The sequence below is a fragment of the Leptonychotes weddellii genome, chromosome 6 (genome assembly GCF_054177405.1).
Source record: "Leptonychotes weddellii isolate Sample4059 chromosome 6, ASM5417740v2, whole genome shotgun sequence".
Classification (NCBI taxonomy): Eukaryota; Metazoa; Chordata; class Mammalia; order Carnivora; family Phocidae; genus Leptonychotes; species Leptonychotes weddellii.
The window spans coordinates 6,746,170-6,765,848 of NC_138374.1; the positions used below are offsets into that span (position 1 = coordinate 6,746,170).

At 53.3% G+C, this 19,679-nt stretch overlaps 2 protein-coding genes across 4 annotated transcripts in view; both read left to right on the plus strand.

The window, feature by feature from the left end:
- The window catches only part of EEF1AKMT2 (EEF1A lysine methyltransferase 2), a 69,236-nt gene extending 51,425 nt beyond the window's left edge, over positions 1 to 17,811 (plus strand). The window contains exon 7 of one of the 3 annotated variants that reach the window (XR_014146138.1): positions 17,672 to 17,811. Coding sequence is in view for 1 of the 3 variants with exons in the window: in XM_081823323.1 (XP_081679449.1) it covers positions 17,672 to 17,679 (8 nt within the window). In the remaining 2 variants the exon portion in view is untranslated. Of the gene's footprint in view, positions 1 to 1,365; positions 1,562 to 17,671 lie in introns of those variants that run through there. The other 2 variants (XR_014146139.1, XM_081823323.1) reach the window with 2 other exon arrangements.
- FAM53B (family with sequence similarity 53 member B) overlaps positions 17,691 to 19,679 on the plus strand; it is a 72,470-nt gene continuing 70,481 nt past the window's right edge. The window contains exon 1 of the mRNA XM_031020643.2: positions 17,691 to 17,936. Within this exon, the coding sequence (XP_030876503.1) occupies positions 17,859 to 17,936 (78 nt within the window). The 5' untranslated portion in view covers positions 17,691 to 17,858. The remainder of the gene's footprint in view (positions 17,937 to 19,679) is intronic.

Here is a 19,679-nt window from a genome sequence, read left to right on the forward strand (position 1 = left end):
TGACCTGAGCCGAAGGCAGTCGCTTAACCAACTGAGCCACCCAGGCGCCCTCTCTAATAAATAAATCTTAAAAAAACTCTTCAGAAGCTAATTAGGGGCAGAGTCATTTTGAGGTGGGAAGGCAAATATAGAGAGCATGGGTTTTCAGTTCACTGGACCCAGTCATAATGCATCCGTGCCAGAGCCAGCTCCCGCACCTTCGTGCACGCTCATGGATCTGAGTGCGGAGGAGAGCTGTGTAGTTGTTTGCTGCTGGGCCGTCCCTGGTCCGCAGATGGCTGCTCTGGGGTCTGTGGTGACATGCTGTGTGTGGTCAGGAGTCTGGTCTACTCCCGCTCTTGGGAGCGGCTGGGCCTGTCCGTGTTGGTTTATATGGGTACAGTCTGCACGAGTCTCCCCAGCTTAGCCAGTGCCCACTTCCTGTATAGCCAGAATGAAAACTGATAGTGCAAGAACAAGATACCAGGAAGAGTTTTCAGAACCTTGGGCAAGAGGGAGGGAAGGGGAAAACCAGACCAGCCTGGTGGATTTAGCCATGGAGTAGGTGCATGACCAAAGCACTTGGTAAGGAGGAAGTTGGGGTTAAGAGGATGTACACAGAGAGGTTTTGTCTCTTGCTTTAAAAAGGAAAAGAATAGCCCCAGAAGGCCAGGCTTGCCTGCATGCCCGTCTCTTGACACTGCTGGCCTCTAGCCGGCCACTCCCCAAATGGTCTCCTGGGTCTTCGTTCCGTAGGCAGTGGAGGACTGAGAGCATGGCAGGTTGGGCTGGGCCCAGAATTGCTCACTGCCGTCTCATTGCCCAGAAGCGGGGAGAACCCACATGTGTGCAAAAAGAACCGCGGTGCAAATAAGATTACAGTGGAAGTTGTTTTTTGTGCTTAGAGAGTTAGCTTTTGTTGAGCACCTACAATGTGCCAAGCACTGTGTGTACATCCTCATCTACCGGTCCCACAATCAGTTGTTAGGTAATTAGCCCCTCTCTATGGGGAAGGAACTAAGCTCCAGCCATATCCTTGAGAGCGCGGGTCCTGACCCCAGTTCATCTGTTTCAAAGCCTGTCTCCTCAACCCCTGGTGTTATCCCTAGTCAGGGACCGTGCTGCTATTTGAAAGAAATCTCTTGCTCCTCTGGATAGGCTCCCCAGTTGCATTTTTATCATGGCCTGTGGGCAGAGAAGTAGGTTGCTCTGTGGGTTGACATTTAAGAAAACCCACTTCATCGAGCTTTCCCTTTTAATGTGTTGTTATGGTACAAGAAGTCTTCATTTGTCCCAGGCTATTTTGAACTAAAAGGCAGGAAACCCCCCTCTCATTTCTATATCTCGTGTAGAAGTCATCAAAACAGAATCCTGTGTTCTGTGCAGGAGATGTGATTGAGGAAGCAGCTGTTCTGTTCACCATGACCCGGCCGAAGCCAGCCATCTGTAGGCGTCAGGGATCCAGAATTGTCTGTTCCATCTGCCGGCTCTGCTTGCATTTGTTTCAAGTATTTGGCGTGGAAACTCTTTCCTGCCCCAACCCTGCGTTGTGAGCGAGGCCAGAAGGGAGCCCTCCTCATGAGGGCAGGGCAGGCTCCAGGCCCTTCTCTGCTCCCGGAGACGCCACAGCTCGCCCTCTAGAGTGGAGGCCAGGCCAGGGACACCACCCAGGTCGGTCACCTCCCCAAGTAAGCAAGTGGGAGGGCATGTACTGTTGGGGGCTGGGAGTTTCGTGGCTCTACTTTGATGTGCTCGGGATTTCAAGACAGTCTCTGCTTTCTAGTCATTGTTGGGCCTTGAGCTCACTCAGAATGAGCCAGGAGTGAGGCCGACGGACGAGCATGACTGGGGCACTGACGCCCCGCGAGTCCACACGGCTCTGCAAACCAAGGTGAAACCTCACCGTCCAGGCCATTTCAGTCTGAGCAGTCAGCGTCCATGAGACCAGAGGTTGCGCCCTTGTGGTCTGGGGGCCAGATGTGGTTCTCGGGCACGATTTGCTTGGTTCCCATGATGCTTTATGAATTTTTGCATTTCTTGCCGACATTTAAAAGCTGGGGTTGTACAGAGAAGTCTGGATTTTCAGCTTTTCTTGACAAGTCCAGAGATTTTGAGTGTTATCGTTGGGCCCTTTTCCCCACACAGCCGCCCAGTGCTGGACATAGCGGTCAGAGGAGCTAGCTGTCCTCTCCCCAGTGCTCGCTCTCTGCACACACGACAGCTTCCGCCTGGTGCTCTTCACCCATGTATGTTCCCTGCTTGGCTCTGGAAGCCACTGGAGTTTGAGATCCCTGGAGTAGACAAGACATTCTGAGGACAGATTGAGATGTTCTGGCTTTCCAGGTAGTTTGGTGCAGGGTGAGCAGTGGTGAATGGCCGGGTTCCGGGTCGTTCCCATCGTGATCCTGCCAGGTCTCACACCTGCAGGCAGACTGGCCGAGATCAGCCGGCGCTAAGCAACGGGGACCTGCTGCCTTCTCCTCAGTGGAGCGCTCTCCCTGCTGCTCCCACAGCGGCTGCTGATGCTGGGAGGACAGTGCCACAAACAGGGCCCTTAGCTCAGAAACCAGCCTCGGCCCAGGTGCCTTCCACCCAGGGTGCCCTGGGACGCCCTGCGACATCCTTTTCCTCTGTCCCTCCTCCCCGCCCCCAGCCCTATAAAATCACTCAGGTGCTTCACCCAGTTTAGTCTTTTTAGTCTAAAAGTGCCTCCGTGACTTTAATAGATGCTGCAGGATTTTTTTTTTAAACAAAGATTTAATCTTTAAATTATCTTGACAAGCAGTCTAGCTGCCATTTATCAAGTAGATAATTTCTGCTGGTGGTAGAAAGAGAAAGATTTCCGAGAATAAATGAAAACATACTTAGATTCTTCTAGCTCAGTCTCTTTGGCAGAGACTCAGTGAAGGAAGCGGAAGTGAGGAAAAGATTCTCTAAATGGCAATTTATGTTTTTCTAGGAGTTAAGGTTTTCTTCTCATAGTCCCCCAAATATTTAGTATCAGTTACCTCTTTCATTCACCTGTTTTGCTCAACCCCATTTTTTCCCTCCTGTGGCAAATATTCTGCAAGCATTTTTTTTCCCCCTTCTGATTCTGACAACATTTCATTAGATGGTCAACCTTTGGGCTTCTTAGTGTCACTCCAGATTGTTTGCTCCTTACGGACTAGCGCTAGGTCATCTGTACCTAGATCCCCAGGTCCTGGCCCAGAAGAAGTGCTGGTGGTGGGCCTAAGACTTGCACCCCTTATTGATCTCATGGCCTTTTGCAAGACACTCGACCTCAGTGGACCCCAGGTTTTTCATCTGCCATGCTGTCCTCCCAGTTAGCAGGGTTCTGGGTACTGAATGCACAAACACGTTGGTTGTCAAACTTTGGGGAGCACCAGAAACACCTGGAGGGCTAGTTACAACACTGATTGCTGGACCCCACTCATAGAGTTTCTGATTCAGTCAGTTGGGGTGGGGACTGAAACCTCATTTCTGACAAGTTCCCAGGTGAGACTGTTGCTGCTGGTCCGGGGACCACACTTTGAGAAGCACTACGCTGAAACCACACTGTTGAAGTGGGTGTTGTATGCTCTAGTGTTACCTCAGCAAGGATGTGGGTCAGCCTGCGCAGGTCCCAGCTCGCGACTTGAATGCCTGCCCTTGGCAACTCGTGAGTCTGATCTTCCTTTTTATTTTTGCACTGCATGGAGGTACATACTTACAAAACTTTGCATCTTATTTTCTGGGAAACTTGAGCCTCGATTCCCAAAGAGGTTTCATTTCCAGTTGCTATGGACCGAGTGTGTTTCTCCCCCCACCCCACCCCCGATTTGTATGTTGAAACCAATGTGATGGTGTTAGGAGCTGGGGCCTTTGGGGGGTGACTAGGTCATGACGGTGGAGTCCTCATGAATGGGCTTAGTCAGCACCCTGATAGAAGAGTCCCCAGAGCGCCCTCATCCCTTCCGCCATGTGAGGACATAGTGAGAAGACAACTCTCATCTGACGCTGAATCTGCTGGCCCCATGGTCTTGGACTTCCCAGTTTCCAGAACTATGAGAAAGAAATGCCTGATGTTTATATACCATGCAGTTCATGGTATTCTGTGATAGCGGCCTGAGCAGACCGAGGCACCCACCGTTTTCATGGAGGCTGTTTGTCTTCAGGCTTCCATTGTCATAGTTAGACATTGATTTCCTACGTGTAGGTGATTCTTTCTCCTATAGCATGCCACCCACTGTCCACCCCTGCCGTCCCTCCCCTCCTCGTCCCGACCCTTGACGCCAAAGGAGGGCAACGCTGGTCATTCTGAGTTTTGAACTTGGGTTTCTCAGGTTTGTTTTCCGCGTTCTCACTGAAGCAGGGCCTCCGTTGGGTTGAGCTAACAAGCAGCACAGAGATGCTGGATGACCCTGCCTCAGTTGCGGTCACCCTCTGGGGCAGCTTGTGTCCCTCTTGATGCTTGTGTTCTCCAGATGTTTCCCCAGACTTCCCGGGAGCCAGTGCCTGGCTGAGGTGCCCTTTGTCTCGGGCGCCCTGAAATCAGCATCCCCATGTACTGGTGGGACCTGGTGGGGGCCACCGACAGCACCCAGACGCAGCTGTTCTCATCCCTTCTTTGTTTTACCTGACAACAAAAGAGCCAGCCTGGGCTGCCGGAAGTGAAGGAGAACTTGCTGAAACCAGGGAAACCGAGGCCCAGAGCTAGGAGCTAATGTGCCCACGTCCATACAGAGTCAGCCAGTGGCTGGTCAGGTCTGAGTTGTCCAGTTGTTGACGGCCTGTAAAGATTGATTTCATCTTATTTTTGGTTCCCGTTGTCCAGAGTGAGTTTGAGATCACTGTTCGTTGCATGTTTTTAGTTTGAGTCGGACCAGCTAGGAGGGGACGTTGCTTACCAGTTTTGCCAAGCTTTGCAGTTTTCTTGCATTTCTGTTCTGTAGAGGAGTGTCCCCCTTCCACTCCTGCTGTTTAAAAACTCGGGGACAATAAAGCAGTCACGGCTTTGAATGCCGCGCTGCTGTGGTGTTGTTCTGAGCCCTTTCTCATTGCCCCGGCCCTCTGCCGTCCCCAGGCCAGGCCCCGGCAGCTGAAGCACATTGGCCCTTGTGCCTTTGTGCTTTCATAGCTGCGTAAACACGTGGTGAGCGCGTGCTCAGCACATGCCTTGAGCACATATTTGTAACTCGGGAGTCCGAGACGATTGTGACATTCTCATATGGGGTTGTGTGTGGCCACTCCCCCTTCCCAAGAGAGAGCACAATTCTCGTATTGTGTGTTGGCATTCTGGGTTAGCCGCGTGGGTCAGCGCAGGGGCTGCTGGTAGACGGGCAGATAGAAATAACTGTTCTGTGGCTTTGTATCTTTATGCTGTCGTTTCATGGAACGGGGAGGTTTGGGATACCCTGTCAAGACCCCCTGGGTCCCCTGACTTCATTCAGCTAAGTAAACCACCAGCCGGTGTCCCTTGTGGCTCAGCTCGTTTGCCTGATGTTCTTGCTTGCAAACAGGAGAGCAGGACAGGTATGGTAGGGCAGACCCCTGAGAGCTAGAAGGAGTAAGAGCAAGGTGGAGGCTGGGCTGGTGGTAGGGAGGTGGGCGGAGGCCCGAGGCCACCCTCAGTGGCAGAGCCCCCCACTTCCCGGGCCTTAGGAGGGGCAGCGGCATCAGCTGGACACGTGTGCAGCATGGGGCTCCTTCTGCCAGAAGCTGGGAAGGGGCCCTGATCTCCCAGCTCCCCAGCCTGCTGGCTTCCTCCTGGGACGCCTTTGCTCTGTCTTTGCCTCTTGAACTCCTACCCATCTGTGAAGGCCCAGCACTCAGGCCACCTCCTGTAGGACATCTGCCCAGAATTTACCTCCCCACTTGGGATTACAGCCCACTCCTCTGTTCTGTGGCATTCATCATATTCTGGCACTTACTGTGCCTTGTGGTGTACGTGTTTGAACACTTGGTGGGTTGTGTGAACTTGGTTGGGTCCCTCTGTCTTCCTCCCTCAGTCCCTGGCACAGTTCATCAGGGGAGTGTTGCACTTGGGACCAGGACTCTGACACCGGTTCTGGTGGCTCCGGGATGGGGACAATGACAATAAGACAAGCATGGCAGCAGCTGGTCCATTTGGTTGTTTTTCAGGCACTCTGTGGACAGACAGTGGGGTGAACCTGTTTCTTTCAGGGCTGTTTCTGATGAGGAGGATGGTGTGCTCACCTTTGGGAATCGGGTCAACTCTCCCAAGACCCTTGGAGTCTCAGAGCCATCAAGGTGCAGGTGGAAGGCTCTGGAATGGCTCAGCAGGGCTTCCAAGGCACCTTTCCCCGAAGCCAGGGGAACCTGGTTGACTACGTCCTTTCCTCTTCAGCTCCCAAGGCCTTTGCCCTAACACAAGGAGGTCCTGGTGTCACATCCAGAGTGCTGAGAAGGAAGTGGAGGTGGGGTTATAAATGAGGTGCCCCGCCATGCTCCTGCACCCACGTCTTGCCAAAAAATCAAAAAGGGGCTCAAGACCCAGTAAGCAGCTGCTCCCCAAGCTGCTTGTATCCATTCCACAGCCAGTTCCAAGTAATTTGGAGTAGAATGCCTGGGCTTTGCTTTGCATCAGGACCTCAGCGAAGCCCTTCTTACAGGAAGGAGTCTCTTTGGCCTTTCTGCAGAGTGCCGCACGGCCAGAGTGAGCTTAGTAGGGTTCGTCCCACCCTTCGGAACTCCCACCCCGGGAAGTACCAGAGAGATGACTTTGGGGGTTTGACCTGAGAGGTGCTGTGGAGTTCAGGTGTACCTGTCGTTCGTTATAATAGATGTCAGGCAGCGATGTCTCTTGAGTTTGGTTTTGGCAGATGACGCTGGTCTTGAATGTGTGGTGGTGTTTGCTGTATGAAGGAGGTCGAGGGCAGAAGGTGGAAGGCTTAATGTAGATTGTTGCCTGTCTGATTAATTTCTGCACAGACCCTGTAAACTAGGTTGATAGATATGACTCAGCCGGATCAGGAGGGTGAAGTCCTGTAGGAAGATGAGGTGAGGGTGTGATCTGCGAGCGGGTGGCAGATGGGAAACCTAGCGGTTCTCATCTTCCTACCAGTTCTTCTAGAGCTTTTGGGTTCCTCCTGCGTCACCTCCTGTGTTTCACTGTGATACTTGTGATACTGTTTGGGGCCCTGAGGCCCTTGAAATAAAGAGATCGCTGCTCACCCAGCTGTGTCCCAAGTGCCAGCTTCTGAATGATTAGGGCCCCTCTGTGCAGTGACCTGGCAGTTCTGTGGGAGTAGCGCTGGGCCGCGGCCACAGTCGGAGCCCGTGGAGCTTCTGGAGCCACGCTGGCATGAAAGCCACGCATGCCGCCCAGCCTGGGGGTGGCTCATCCTGCAGGAGCGGGAGAATGTAGCTGTCTGTGGACCCTGGGAGTCCATAAACATTTTAGGATGAGGATGTTCTTGTTGCAGAGGTGGGAGACGAAGGTGTGAAAGCTGGTGAATGACTAACTTCCTGGGCCTCCAAGAAGCTCCTAATTCAGAACTCGGTTAGTGTCACTGAAAGACACCGTGTGCTTAAGGACTGAGCTTGGAAGCGAAGCTTGAGTCTGGCGCCTTAGACCACTCGGCCATCCTGACACCTAGGACTGAGCTTGGAAAACGAACGTGTACAACAGCCCCGTCTCTGCTCCATTGATACGTAAGAGAGGGGCTGGTTCTGTAACCCCACCTCCCCCAGCCTCGCGTGACCCCAGGATCGCCCAACAGAGCAGAATATCAGGAGGGCTCCCTGCTTCCCACTTCACCGTGTGGGACGTCACCCCTGAGGCTCTTGATGGCAATGAGTAAGGAGTTGGCCTTTGCTGTTGTCCAGTTTCCTGGGACCTTGAGCACGACAGGTCAGGTTGGAGCAGGACCGGGAAGGCTGGCCTGCACACACAGCCCACGTCAGCCGTTGCTCCAAGATGGGTGCCATCAGCTCTTAACCATCCTTTGCCACAGCTCACACACCTTCGAACCTGCTGTTGAGACTCTGCACACTCAGGGTTCCCATGTGCATGTCACAGGCGAGGAGACCGAGCCTCAGAGAGGCACAGTGACCTGGCAGGTGGCTGCATGTAGACGCTCACTAGTCAGAAATGGAGCTCTTCCGGCCCAGACTCCCATTTGATGAGGCCCAGAGACTGAGAGTGGCTTGGCCAACAGGCAGAGCCGCTTAGGAGCAGAGCCAGCTCCAGAGCCCACGTTTCCTGAGCTCTGCTGGCTCTACCCGGACCACACTGCCTCTTGTTTGGGCTTCTCTACTTTTGATTTTGCTAAAAAAAAAAATTTTTTTTTTTTTTTTTAACTTCTTACCTCTTTTGGTGTTTCCTCATGGTTTGATTAAATTCACTGTACTTGTAAATAGGTCTGACTGAAGAACAGGTCATAGTCGTCTTAGGCTAAGTGGCTTAACATTTCAGATTATCTTTGGGGCCCTTGCTGTGTCTCACCATCCTCTATTCTCTGCCCTTCTCTCCCTTGCCCTGGTTTGGAGGCGAAGGTGGTGTCTGGCTCTGTGCTCAGTAAGTACTTGTTCTCTTCCCCTTCCTACCCCTTGTCCTTCATTCCCTTCCTTTTGAGTTTGCTCAGCAAATTCTAGTCCATAGCACACTCGTCTCTCGTGGTGTTTGGTGGGTTAAAATGACACGAACGGTAGTGGGAATTACCGGGGTGTTCATAGGAAACTTGTCTGTCGGTTGTTTCTCATTGATAAACGAGCTCCTGACAAGTCATGCATGCAGTTGGCTTTGGTTTCAAGAAGCAACACCGGCTGTCTCGTTCCCATGTTCAGATTTGTTTTGGCTCTGGGTCTCAACACTTTCATGTCCCTGTATAATGTTACTCCTCCCCTCCTCTCGAAATGCTATTTGCTTAAAACCCCAGAAAATCCCTATAACACTGAGAGTGACTGCGTAAAGTCCCAGAGAACAGAGTCCTGATGTGGTTCAGTGGCTCATTTTACTGTTTTGTTTTTTCCCTCCAGTAAGATGGTCTCGTAAGGGAGCTGGGGTGACTTTGTTCAGCCAAGGGCAGGGGATGGGTTCTTTTCTAGGCAGGTAATGTGACTGCCGGTCCTTCTCCAGATGTGGACCTTTGGTGGCCTTCGATCACCTGAAGGACTAGGCCAGGGAAGGTATATTCGTCTCAGTTACAAAGAAAACACCTCCAAGGGTACACCTTACTTTGGGGTGGGGAGTGAGGGTTGGGTGAGCAGGTGCTGCTTGACTTTTGCAGTGAGAATGTACCTCTTCTCCCCTGAGAGTGGGACGCAGGCACATGCCAGCTATGAGGCTTTAGGTCATTTTGCCTCCGGCAGCCTAGCGCACCCCCCCCCCCCCCAGTCATGTGCAACTGGGAGCCCTGAGTGAGCATGAAAATCAGTAACGGACTCTAATGTCCAGCAGCCCCATCCCAGGAGTGAGGTGCTTGAAGGATTCACAAACCTGTTTCCTGCCCCCAGCAGCTCATGCTGTGGCTGAGAAGACATGATCTTTGTTAGCCACAGCATTTAATAAAGGCCTACACTCTGAAAAAAATAAATAAATAAATAATAAGTAAATAAATAAATTTAAAAAAAAAAAAAAAGGCCTACACTCTGCTTGGAATGGTGCTCGCCGAGGACTTCAGTGCCCGTGGGGACATTCTTTAAGAGCCCCCACCTTACTGAGTCTTACCTCCTTAACCTTCCACCTGAGGTGGGCAGAACAAGGATCACTTCTTACAGATGACAAAGGATGAAAGGGAGCTTAGCAGAATCACGTAGCTCACGCAGGGATCTACCGCTCATCTGGGACTGAGCTGGGTGGCCGTGTGGATTCCGGACAGGGATCCGCTGCTCTTCCCCAGTTCTGTTGAGTCCACCGACAGACCCGGACGTCAGGTTCCTGCTGTGGCAGGCTCTGTGCAGAGACCAGAGGATGACTGAGGCAGGCCCACACCCAAACTGTGCATGTGGAGGGGAGGGCCCCCCATGAACACCCTAGGAGTGGACTTGGAGAGAAGGGCAGGTGGCTGTGGTGGAGAGACAGCCAGAGGCAGAGGCCTGGGGAGAGGGGGCGGGTGGACCTGGACTCCAGCTGGTGTAGCAAGAAGCCAGCATGATTTCCCGTGGCCTGGGGGCACCCCGGTGTTCCTGGGGAGCACTTCACCTTCTGCATGGCACCTGGCCTAGCTGCCCGTCCATGTAGTTAGGACAGAAGGCGAGCACGCCCTCTTGCCTCCGCACGCCCTCTTGCCTCCGCACGCCCTGCCTGCAGTAGAACCCTCGTGCTGTGTTTCAACAGAAGGTTGGTGTTCAGCCTGCAGTACTTCAGGATGAGCTGCGTAGAGGAGGGCTGTCCTACAAACTGAGCATCTGTGCTTCCGCATTTGGTCAGTTTAACTGAGAAATCAAATACTTGAAGGATCCTTACTATGGAATTCACAGATCCTGGAGTAGAAGAGTCAGGGGTCAAGACAAAGATTTTGGAGTTCAGCAGATGTGGCTTGAGTCCTTGTTCTGTCCTTCACAGCTGGGTGGCCTAGGGCCTGTGCCTCAGTTTGTCACTCTGTAAAATGGAATAGCAACAGTGCCCACTCATAGGGACACTCTGTGGATGCACTAAGCAGAGAATCCAGCGCGGTTGCCATGGCTATTCTTATTTTATTCACACTCTGCTAAAAGGTAGACTCTGTGTCACCTCCTGTTTCTGCAAATACAGACCAAGAAGATACTAGGAAAGTGGTAAAAACAAACTGTAGTTTCTCTGTGGATTCTGCCTCTACTGTGGAGTTCGCTTAAATCGGCAGTGTTTGGCATTAGGCATGTCTGTGGTGTTACCGTATGGACTAAAGAGGCTCTGTGGGTCTCTGGTTTCCTGTGTGTCGAAGGTGGTGGAGGCAGAGCTGTCTCTCATCACTTATCCTTCGGGAGGATTGAAGGCCTGGGGACCTGGGCCGAGGGAGTTCATTGACCGTCTCACTGCAGCCCCAGGGTACACATGCTCCAGCCCCGGGTCCCCTTACTGAGCTTCCAGGCCCTCTTCCTGGCACTACCTGGGCCTTGGAAAGGTCGGGCTCTGGTGAAGTTCCCGCGGCTTTTAACGTTCATCCTTCAAACTCTGGGGATGTAGGTATAGAGACCGCAAGCCAAAGGCAACCCTGGGAAGGTTTGGCTCCCTTTGTGGGGCAGCTAGGAGCCTTGATGCCGCCCACAGGATTCGGCTCCCCTGGCCACCCTCCTAGCGGTTTGTCGCTGGCAGAAGGTGGCAGAAGGCACGACCCACTGAAAGATGCGCTTCACCATGTGTCCCTAAATTTGTTTCTAGGTCCTGTCCCCAGACTGCTTTTGTCACACGGACTGCTGAAGTGAGGCAAGTCTAAAAATGCACGCGGCCTTCCTGAAGACCTTGCAGAAGGGGGCTGCTTCCCTCCCATTTCTGTTGCCTGATGGGAGGGGAAGGGGCAGCGCTGAGGAATGGCTGGCTCGAGCCATCAGGAAAGTCACTGTCTATGGCCAAGGGCCTGTTTAGATTTTGCGCTGAGTGCTGTGTTTAGGGCGGTGAGATAGTTTTCTGCTATAAAACTAAATTGTGCAAGTGGTCAACGCAGGATACAGATACTCCTTAAAAGAAGGAAGACTTTGTCTTAGTGATTCCCGGTGTGGTCAGTTTCTTTTCAAGGGATAACCCTTCAAAGTGCACTACAGAAGCATCTGGTAAACTCCTTTAATCTGCTTGAGAGTTATATAGAATTTTAGAGTTTACAAAACTCCTTTGTGTATATAACTCATTTAGCACGCACAGGCAGGGCTTGCACTGGCCAGAAGCTGAGAGCCTCTGACCACAGTAGTGTCAGACAGCTGGGTTCTAGGGTTACAAACGGATGAAGGCACATTGAAGATGGCGGGACAACAGCAAGAAATTCTCATGTTAGGAAGGACGCGTGTGAGGGAGCAGACTGTCCCCTGTGGCCCTGGGGAGAGAGCGCTGGAGAGGCAGACCTGGATTCCTATCTCACCCTTGCCCCACTAGCTGTAGGATCTTGGGCAAATGCTGGGGATGTTTTTCTGGAGTCTCAGTCTTCTCATCTGGAAAATGGGAGTTCTACTAACAGATGCCCACTCATAGGAATGTGAGAGGTTAAGCGAGAAGAGCCCAGCCTGTGGTCGATGCTCAGGGAGGTGGGAGGTGGAGGCCAGGAGTATGGCTGTCGGGGGCAGGTGGAGGGGCTATAGAGGGGGCGGGGGGGGTCGGCTCTGGGACTGAGGTGCTGTGGTGCTGGATCTAGGGCCTCTTGCCGATGGTGGGCAGTGTCGCCTGGTGCCCCCTGACACCTGTGTGTAACACTCCACCCTGCAGGCCTGGTTCTGGGCACAGTGGTGGGGGAGGGGCTGTCTTTAGGTAAATGCACCCTTGGGGCAAAGACTTGAGGGGCGGGCAGAGCCCTCTGCCACCACATCTGCACCCGGGAATAGCCAGCTGGACGGGGAAGTGGGATCACGGGTCAGCAGTCTGACTTTGCCTTTTGCTCTTTCAATGGAAATGCTGGAGAAGGTGAGTCACTGAGCGGAGGCTCCCGGGGTCAGAGCCGGAGAGTAGACCTGCCCCAGAATAGACAGGGCCCATGCCAGGGGGAGACCCCTCCTCCTGTGGACAGTGGCACCCCAGATGTGTGTGGAGGCGGGGCACGAGGCCCTCCGTCTGCCATGAGCACTGTGCAGGGAGTCTAATTTGCCGTGTAAATATGGGCACGGGGAAATGACAGTACAAGGTGTAGACAGAGGCAGGGAATCTGCAGAGACGTGCCAGGAGGATGTTGAGAGACAGACAGTGGCTACTTGTGCACAGGGGGTTGAGAGCTGAGGTCTGGGGCCTTTGCTGTGCCCTACGCTTTCATACACGTTTTCTTATCTCCCAGCAGCCCCCAGAGCAAAGGTGTTCTGCTTTCATTTGAAAGATTAGGAAATCGGGCGCCTGGGCGGCTCAGTTGGTTAAGCGACTGCCTTCAGCTCAGGTCATGATCCTGGAGTCCCGGGATCGAGTCCTGCATCGGGCTCCCTGCTCGGCAGGGAGTCTGCTTCTCCCTCTGACCCTCCCCCCTCTCATGCTCTCTCCCTCACTCTCTCAAATAAATGAATAAATAAAATCTTTAAAAAAAAAAAAAAAAAGATTAGGAAACCTTGGAGTCAGGTGACACAGTCAAGGTGGAGGCACGGCCGCCAGACCCCACAGTGCGTGTCCGCGCCCCGCCTCGCACGTGGCCTCCTTGGTACTGGCAGCCATGTGGGCTGTGGCTTTTTTTTCTTAATCGACAGTATAGTTCATTCTTTTGATAGTTACTCCTGTGAGTTTGGATAAATGCATAGATTGAGTGAGAGCATCGTAAATTCACATGTAGTTGTAATAAATAGTAGAGGTCCTGTGTACCATTTACTGATGGTACATCTGGCAAAACTATAGTTGGGCATCACAAGCAGGAAATGGAGGCAGACACAGTCGAGGTACCAGCCATCCCCATCACTGCGAGGGTCCCTCCTGCTGCTTTTTCATCCCTGCTCCCACACCCCCAGCCCAAATCTTCATCTCCGGCCCCGGGTCCCCTCCTCGAGTCTTCCGTTTCTTTCGCTGTATCATTTCAGGCATGTCCTGTGAACAGAGTCATGCCATAATTAATGTGTGGGGATTGGGTTGTTTCTCTCTGCGTAATTCTCTGGAGAGTTATCCCAAGTAGGTGTCAGTAGTCCATTTCTGTTTAACACTGAGTAGTAGTCCACGGTGCACCTGTACCAAAGTTTAACAGTTCACCCCTGGAAGGGCACTTGGGTTGTTTCTTAGTTTGGGCTGCTGTGAGCAAAGCTGCTGTGAACATCCATGTGCAGGTTATTGTGTGGACATAAGTTTCCATTTCTCTGGGATGAATGCCAAGGAGACCACTCGCTGGGTCATTTGCTAGTGGCTTGAGTGGGCTTTTGAAAGATGCACTTAGGATGGAGGGGCTGGTGAGGGGTGGGGGCCGTGCTGCAGGTGGACGTCAGTGGGAAGCATGTACCTGGGAGCTGGTCCGCTTGGGTTCAGATGCAAGATCAGCCCTTATACCCTTGGTGAGTTGCTTTATCCGTCTGTAAAACGGGGATAAATGAACCTGTTGTGTAGCTGATGTGTGTAAAGTATTTGGTGCACAGTAGGTTCTCAGTAGATAGAAGCTGTTCTTCATATGGGTTAAGAGAAAACCCACCAGACCAGAGCGGGGTCTGTGCCCCAGAGGTGGCCTCCAGGAGACCTTCATCACGCCAGCTGTGGCTCTGGGACACCTCCTCCTACCTTGGGCAGAGCCATGCTCCCAGTTGTTCCTTCACAGGTGGAGACCCACCCCCCTACCCCCCCGCCCAGCTTCACCCCCAGCTTTTCCCTGAGCAGTCCCTGGCCCCATTCTCAGACTCGGCTCTAAGTCTCTGGACAGGCATCGGCATTCCTTAGTGAACTTGGCGAGGCCCATGCCACGGATCAAAGGAATCCCAGGGAATTCCAGATTGTGCCAGGCTCTGCTGGTCTGGATTTGCCTCACAAGGTCTGAGAATGTGCCTGGATCATTTCAGATGTTGCTACGATTTAGCTTCATTCCAAAATGTGTATTGAACTCGTACTGTATTCAGGGTACTGTGCTAGGTATTGCAAAGGGCCCCCCTAAAATCACTTTTTCGACAGATCAGAGTAGCCCAGCCCCTCGGGGAGCCGCCTATGGCTACATGATAAAGTCTGCATTCAGCTGGCATTCTGATCTGTCCGGCTGGTTTGACTCTGTCTTCCCAGCTCCTTGTGCCCACACTGCCACCTCTCCACATACCCTCTGCTCCTGCCCCCAGGGTGCTCACCGAGTCCCATGCACCGTGTACGGGGCAGGGCCCCGCACTTTGCTCACAGCCTTCCCTCTGCTCGTGTGCCTTTCCTTCAAGTTGCAGTCTTGCCTATTTTCTTTTTAACCAAAAAGGTGTCATGTGTACTGGATGAGGTATTCAGGCAGCACACAAAGCTATACAATCAAAGTGTCTTCTACTCCAGAACTGCGGTGCCTTCCCTAAGGCAGCCATGCTTTCGGGACCATGCTGTGCTCCTCTTGCTGTATTCATTTCACAGTGTGTCTTGGAGAGGATTTCACATCTGTACGGTCAGAGATGCCTCGTTACAGTTGTGCCTAAAGCGACGTGGTATCCCTTTACATGGTTCCACTGAGCCCCCTGTCGATGGTGTCTTGGTTGTCCCCACTCCTGGACTCCTGTAGGTCGTGCTGCGTGCTGCCGGCCACTGTGCAGAGGGGTCTCTACAACTCCGCTCCAGTGCCCCCCACTCCTGCCTGCCTTAGTTGGATTCGCGCCTGCATTCACAGAACTCCCCGTGACCGCCGAGGACAGGGCTCGTGCTCCGTGTGGCACCTGCCGTGTTTGCTGACCACCTGTTTCCAGGAGCTTATGGCGCTCTGGTATTCCCCCCTCGCGCTGCCGCCGCGAGTCCTGGTCCCTGGTAGGGGCTCCAGTGGGGGCGGAGCTAGAAGAGCAGGGCCGCCCGCACTGCTGCCTCGGTCCGGCTTTGTGTTTGTGGTGCCCGTCGGCTGCGTCCCGATGGCCTAACGCGTTTCCGTGGCAATGGACTCCCACAGCATCATTCTTATGGCCACCTACTGTTTCACCAGAGGGATGGGCCATAATATGCCCAGTTCCATCCTGGTGGCATTTAGCTTTAAAAAATTTGATGGAATTTCTCTTTAAAAAACACCCGAGAGGACAGTTAGATGCTTGGGTGTCCACTGCTGAGAACGAATCAGGACCTACTGTCTCCCTGATGAGAGTAGGGATGGTAGCTACTGTTTATTGAGTGCTTCTTCAGATGAGCTAGGGCTTCTCACGGAGCAAAGGGCTTGAGCTCTGTTTTCAGAGGATACGGAATCTTCTGAGGCAGGCACTGTTGTTCCTACGTTATGGAGAGAGAGTAAGTAACTTGGTAAAGGTCCCTCAGAGTAACTTGGTAAAGGTCCTTCAGACAGTGCATTTCAAGAGCTGGGATTCCAACCCAGGTGTCCTTGACTCAGGACCCGAGCTCATAACCACTAAGCTGTCCTGCCTTGTTAGGGAAGAAAGAAATGGGGGGTGGGGGTGGTAAAGGCAGGTCACCCCTGGGTCTTGGGCCAATGGCCGGCTGCTCCAGAACCGAATGAGGTTGCACCCAGAAAGAAGATGGCCGTCAGTAGGCCTCGCCTCCACCACCGAGGCAGCACAAAGGGTCCCTTTGAAGGGAGAGTTCGTAGCACCCCCCAGCCCCCACTCTCCAGCCAAGCGTCCAGGGGGCTGGCGGGCATTTCTGGCTCGGCTTTCTGGCCTGAGCTGGGAGGAGTGGTCTGACATTCTTTCCTTGAGCAGCTCACTCTTGGTCAGAATGTGTTGCTTCTAGACTGAGGTGGTGTTGAAACTCCTGTGTGACCTGGGAGCCTACACGCCACCAGGTCTCTTCCTGAACAGCCAGTCCTTTGAAAATGTATTGATTTTCCCCCTCCCCTTCCCCGCTCTTGCACTTTGGATGAACCTTGTTTTCGAAGAACAGTAGAAGGTAATTTTCCTGTGCTTGCCAGCTGGCCCGTAATTGAGCAATTCCAATAACACCCACTGTAAAGTCTAATCGAAGTAAACAGGAAAATATGATTTACAATCTGGACGGCAAGTAAATACCAGGGTGCAATTAATTTTTACGCAGAGCAGCAGATTCTAAAGCATTTTCCTGCACTGAGCAGTTTGTTTTTAATTACAGATTAGGAGCTGCCCTTTTCTGCTATTATCGTCATTATTTTTCATTTTGTGATGGTGATCTTCAGTTTCCTTGCATCCATGTGATTTTCTTTGAAGGTGTGACCACAGAGAGGTGGGATGGGGAAATAGGATCGGAGAAATTAATGTATAAGGAGCGAGTTCTCAAACCTGAGCTAAGGCCTTGCTCTTTCAGCATTTGCTTGGGGGGTGACGCGGGAGGAGGTGCTGGTGGGCTGTGCAGAATGGCGCCATGAGGGGTCCTGTCACTGCTGGCAGCTCTGGGTGGTATGGGCAGGCCCTGCGAAGGCTGTGACTTGGTTTGGCCCAGTCTGGGGAAGGGGACAAAGCTGCAAAGGCCCCCAGTGTTGCAAATGTGTTGTTGAAACGTGGCGCTTCCAGGGGTGGGAAATATGTACCTTTAAATGGACCCGCCCGATTCTTCCAGTAGCTTATGTTCATGACTCGGTGGAGGACAGAGGCCGCCTTGCTGGCTGAGGCTGCCTGAGGGCTGGTCCCTTTAGTTTTGACTGTGGGGTTGGTGTGTGTCTGACCCTCAGCCTTGGGCATATACCGAAGCGGTCTGTAAAGCCAGCTGGGTATAAGATGCTACATGACTTGAGTACACTCTGGGGACAGCAGATTGTGACCAACCCAGACCCTGAGATAGGTCTTAAAGGTGCCACGCGGCTGAATGGAGACCCATTGCTGTACCCACTAGTGTGTTGGCTTTAGGGGTGCCGCAAGGCCGGCACGGGGGCCTCTGAGAAGGGGATCCTGGCCTTTGCAGCCATGATGCATCACCTTCAGCGGGGAGGCAGTGCTGTTTCTGAGCAGGGCCCCAGCAGGAGGGTGCGCGGGCAGTTCTCTCAGAGCCCCAGTCTTCCCAAGTCCTGATCTTGCCTTTCTGTTGTCTTTCCAGGGAGTTGAGCACACTTGGCCATTTCCTGGAGGAGCCCTTCCCCAAGCGTGAGCAGCCGATTGGGAACTGTTCCTGCTGATGCCTGTCACCTGGGAGGTGCCCAAGAGGTCACCTCTGCCCAAGTCTGCCCAACCGAAGATGGCTCGTGCCCACCCTGGGATGGAGCCCAGCACCTGAGGTCCTTACCATGGTGATGATCCTAAGTAAAAGCCTCGACAACCAGGGAGCTGACTCCAGAGCATGCAGGACCTTCAACCCTGAGCTGGTAAGGACCTATTGGGCCTCATTTCTCTGATGACCTTTTTTGAGGCCTGATGTCCAGGTGGGGCTGTGGACTGAACATGCAGGCTTAGCAGACTGAGTCCAAAGTGCCCAGGGCAGAGCTCTGGGAGATGTTGCACCCTGGGGCAGTGGGTGAAGTAACCCAGAGCCTGGCTAAGTGCTTGCAAGAAGTAGCTGGAAGGAAGGCCAGCACCCTGGTAAATAATGCCAATCGGGGTTCTGCCACCCCTGCCAGGCTGAGACTGGCATTCCTCCTGGTCTCCACCCGGTAAGGGGAAGTGGTTTCCCGAAGGGAGGTGGTGCCCGAGTGGGGGCCAAGGTCAGGCCTCACTTCCAAAGGGCGGTGCAGAGGGAGAGCTGCTGCCTCAAGAATGTCAAGGGTGGGAGACGTGGAGAAAGAAGGTGTGGTCTGGCGGCCAAGGTGGTGGGCCGTGGTGACAGCTGCCCTCCCTGCCTTCTCCCCAAAGTTGTCCTGTGACCAAGTGGCCTGATGGGCTGGGCCGGAGAGGCAGACAGCTCGGCCTTCTCAGACTGAGAACAGGGGAGTCTCTTAACCTCCTTCCAGCCCTAATTCCTCAGAAGTGAGTGGGGCTGCTCTCCTGCAGAGGGGGCGGGAGGAGGTCCCACTCTGACAAAAATAAACCTGAGGAGGAGTTTTGCAGATTGCTAAGTCCACAGGACTCTGCCACGTTGCCCGGCACCCCTCCTGGTGCCCTTTGCAGCCCCTCTTGAGCGCCCACCCTAGCACCCTTGTGGGCTCCCTCCCCAAGCTCACACCAACCATCAGGCCGAGAGCAGACAGGCCCGGCTGGGTCTCCAACCCTTGTAGCAGTGTGGGAAAGCCATTGAGACTGGAGGCCTTTAGGTACCACCATGCATGTGCCGGGCACTGGGCTGGCAGAATTCCACGAGCAAAGATGGGTCAGGTCTCTGCCCATCACGGCTATCTTTCCAGTTTGCACTGAATATATGTCTGTAAATAGATTCCCTCTCGCCAGCCCACGGTTGCTGCTCAGGTCCCGCCTGCTGTCCTCTCGTGTCTGGGAATGTGTTGTAACTGGTCTCCTGCTTCTGGCTCCTTAGCTGTTCTCTACCAGCCACCAGAGGGACTACAAGGCGAATGCGTCTCTCCTCAGCTCTTGGTCTTCTGCTGGCTTCCCATCTCCGGCCGAGCAGATGTCAGAGCCCTTACCAGGAGGCCCAGGGCCCATGTACTCTGGCTGTCTGTGACCATGCTGCTCTGTCTCTGCTTTCCCCTGCCCCCTTCACTCTGCTCAAGCCACATTGACCTCCTCACTCAACATGTCAAGCACGAGCCTGCCTCAGGGCCTTTGCACTTCTGCAGCCTGGAACACTCTCCCTTGGCAGGACTCCTTCCCTGCCTCTCTTTCTTCTTTGTTCACTCGGCCTAAAATTGAACTCTGCCACAACCACCCTCTCCCCCACACTTTCTGCCCTTCCCCCCCTTCCCTTCTAGCGCCTGTCACTTTCTGACATTTTGATCTTGTTTGTTGAATGACTGCCCTGAAATGTGAGCTTCACGAAGGCAAGGAATTTTGTTTCTTTTGCTTGTTGCTGAGTGCACAGTGCCTGAAACCAGGGCCTGGGACATGGTAGGTGCTCAGGGACGTTCGTAGAGTGAATGGACGTGGGTTCCTGCAGCCCAGCTGCCGCCCAGCTCCTCACTTTTAGTTCCTCTGTCGCTGCTGCTCAGGTTCACAGCTGG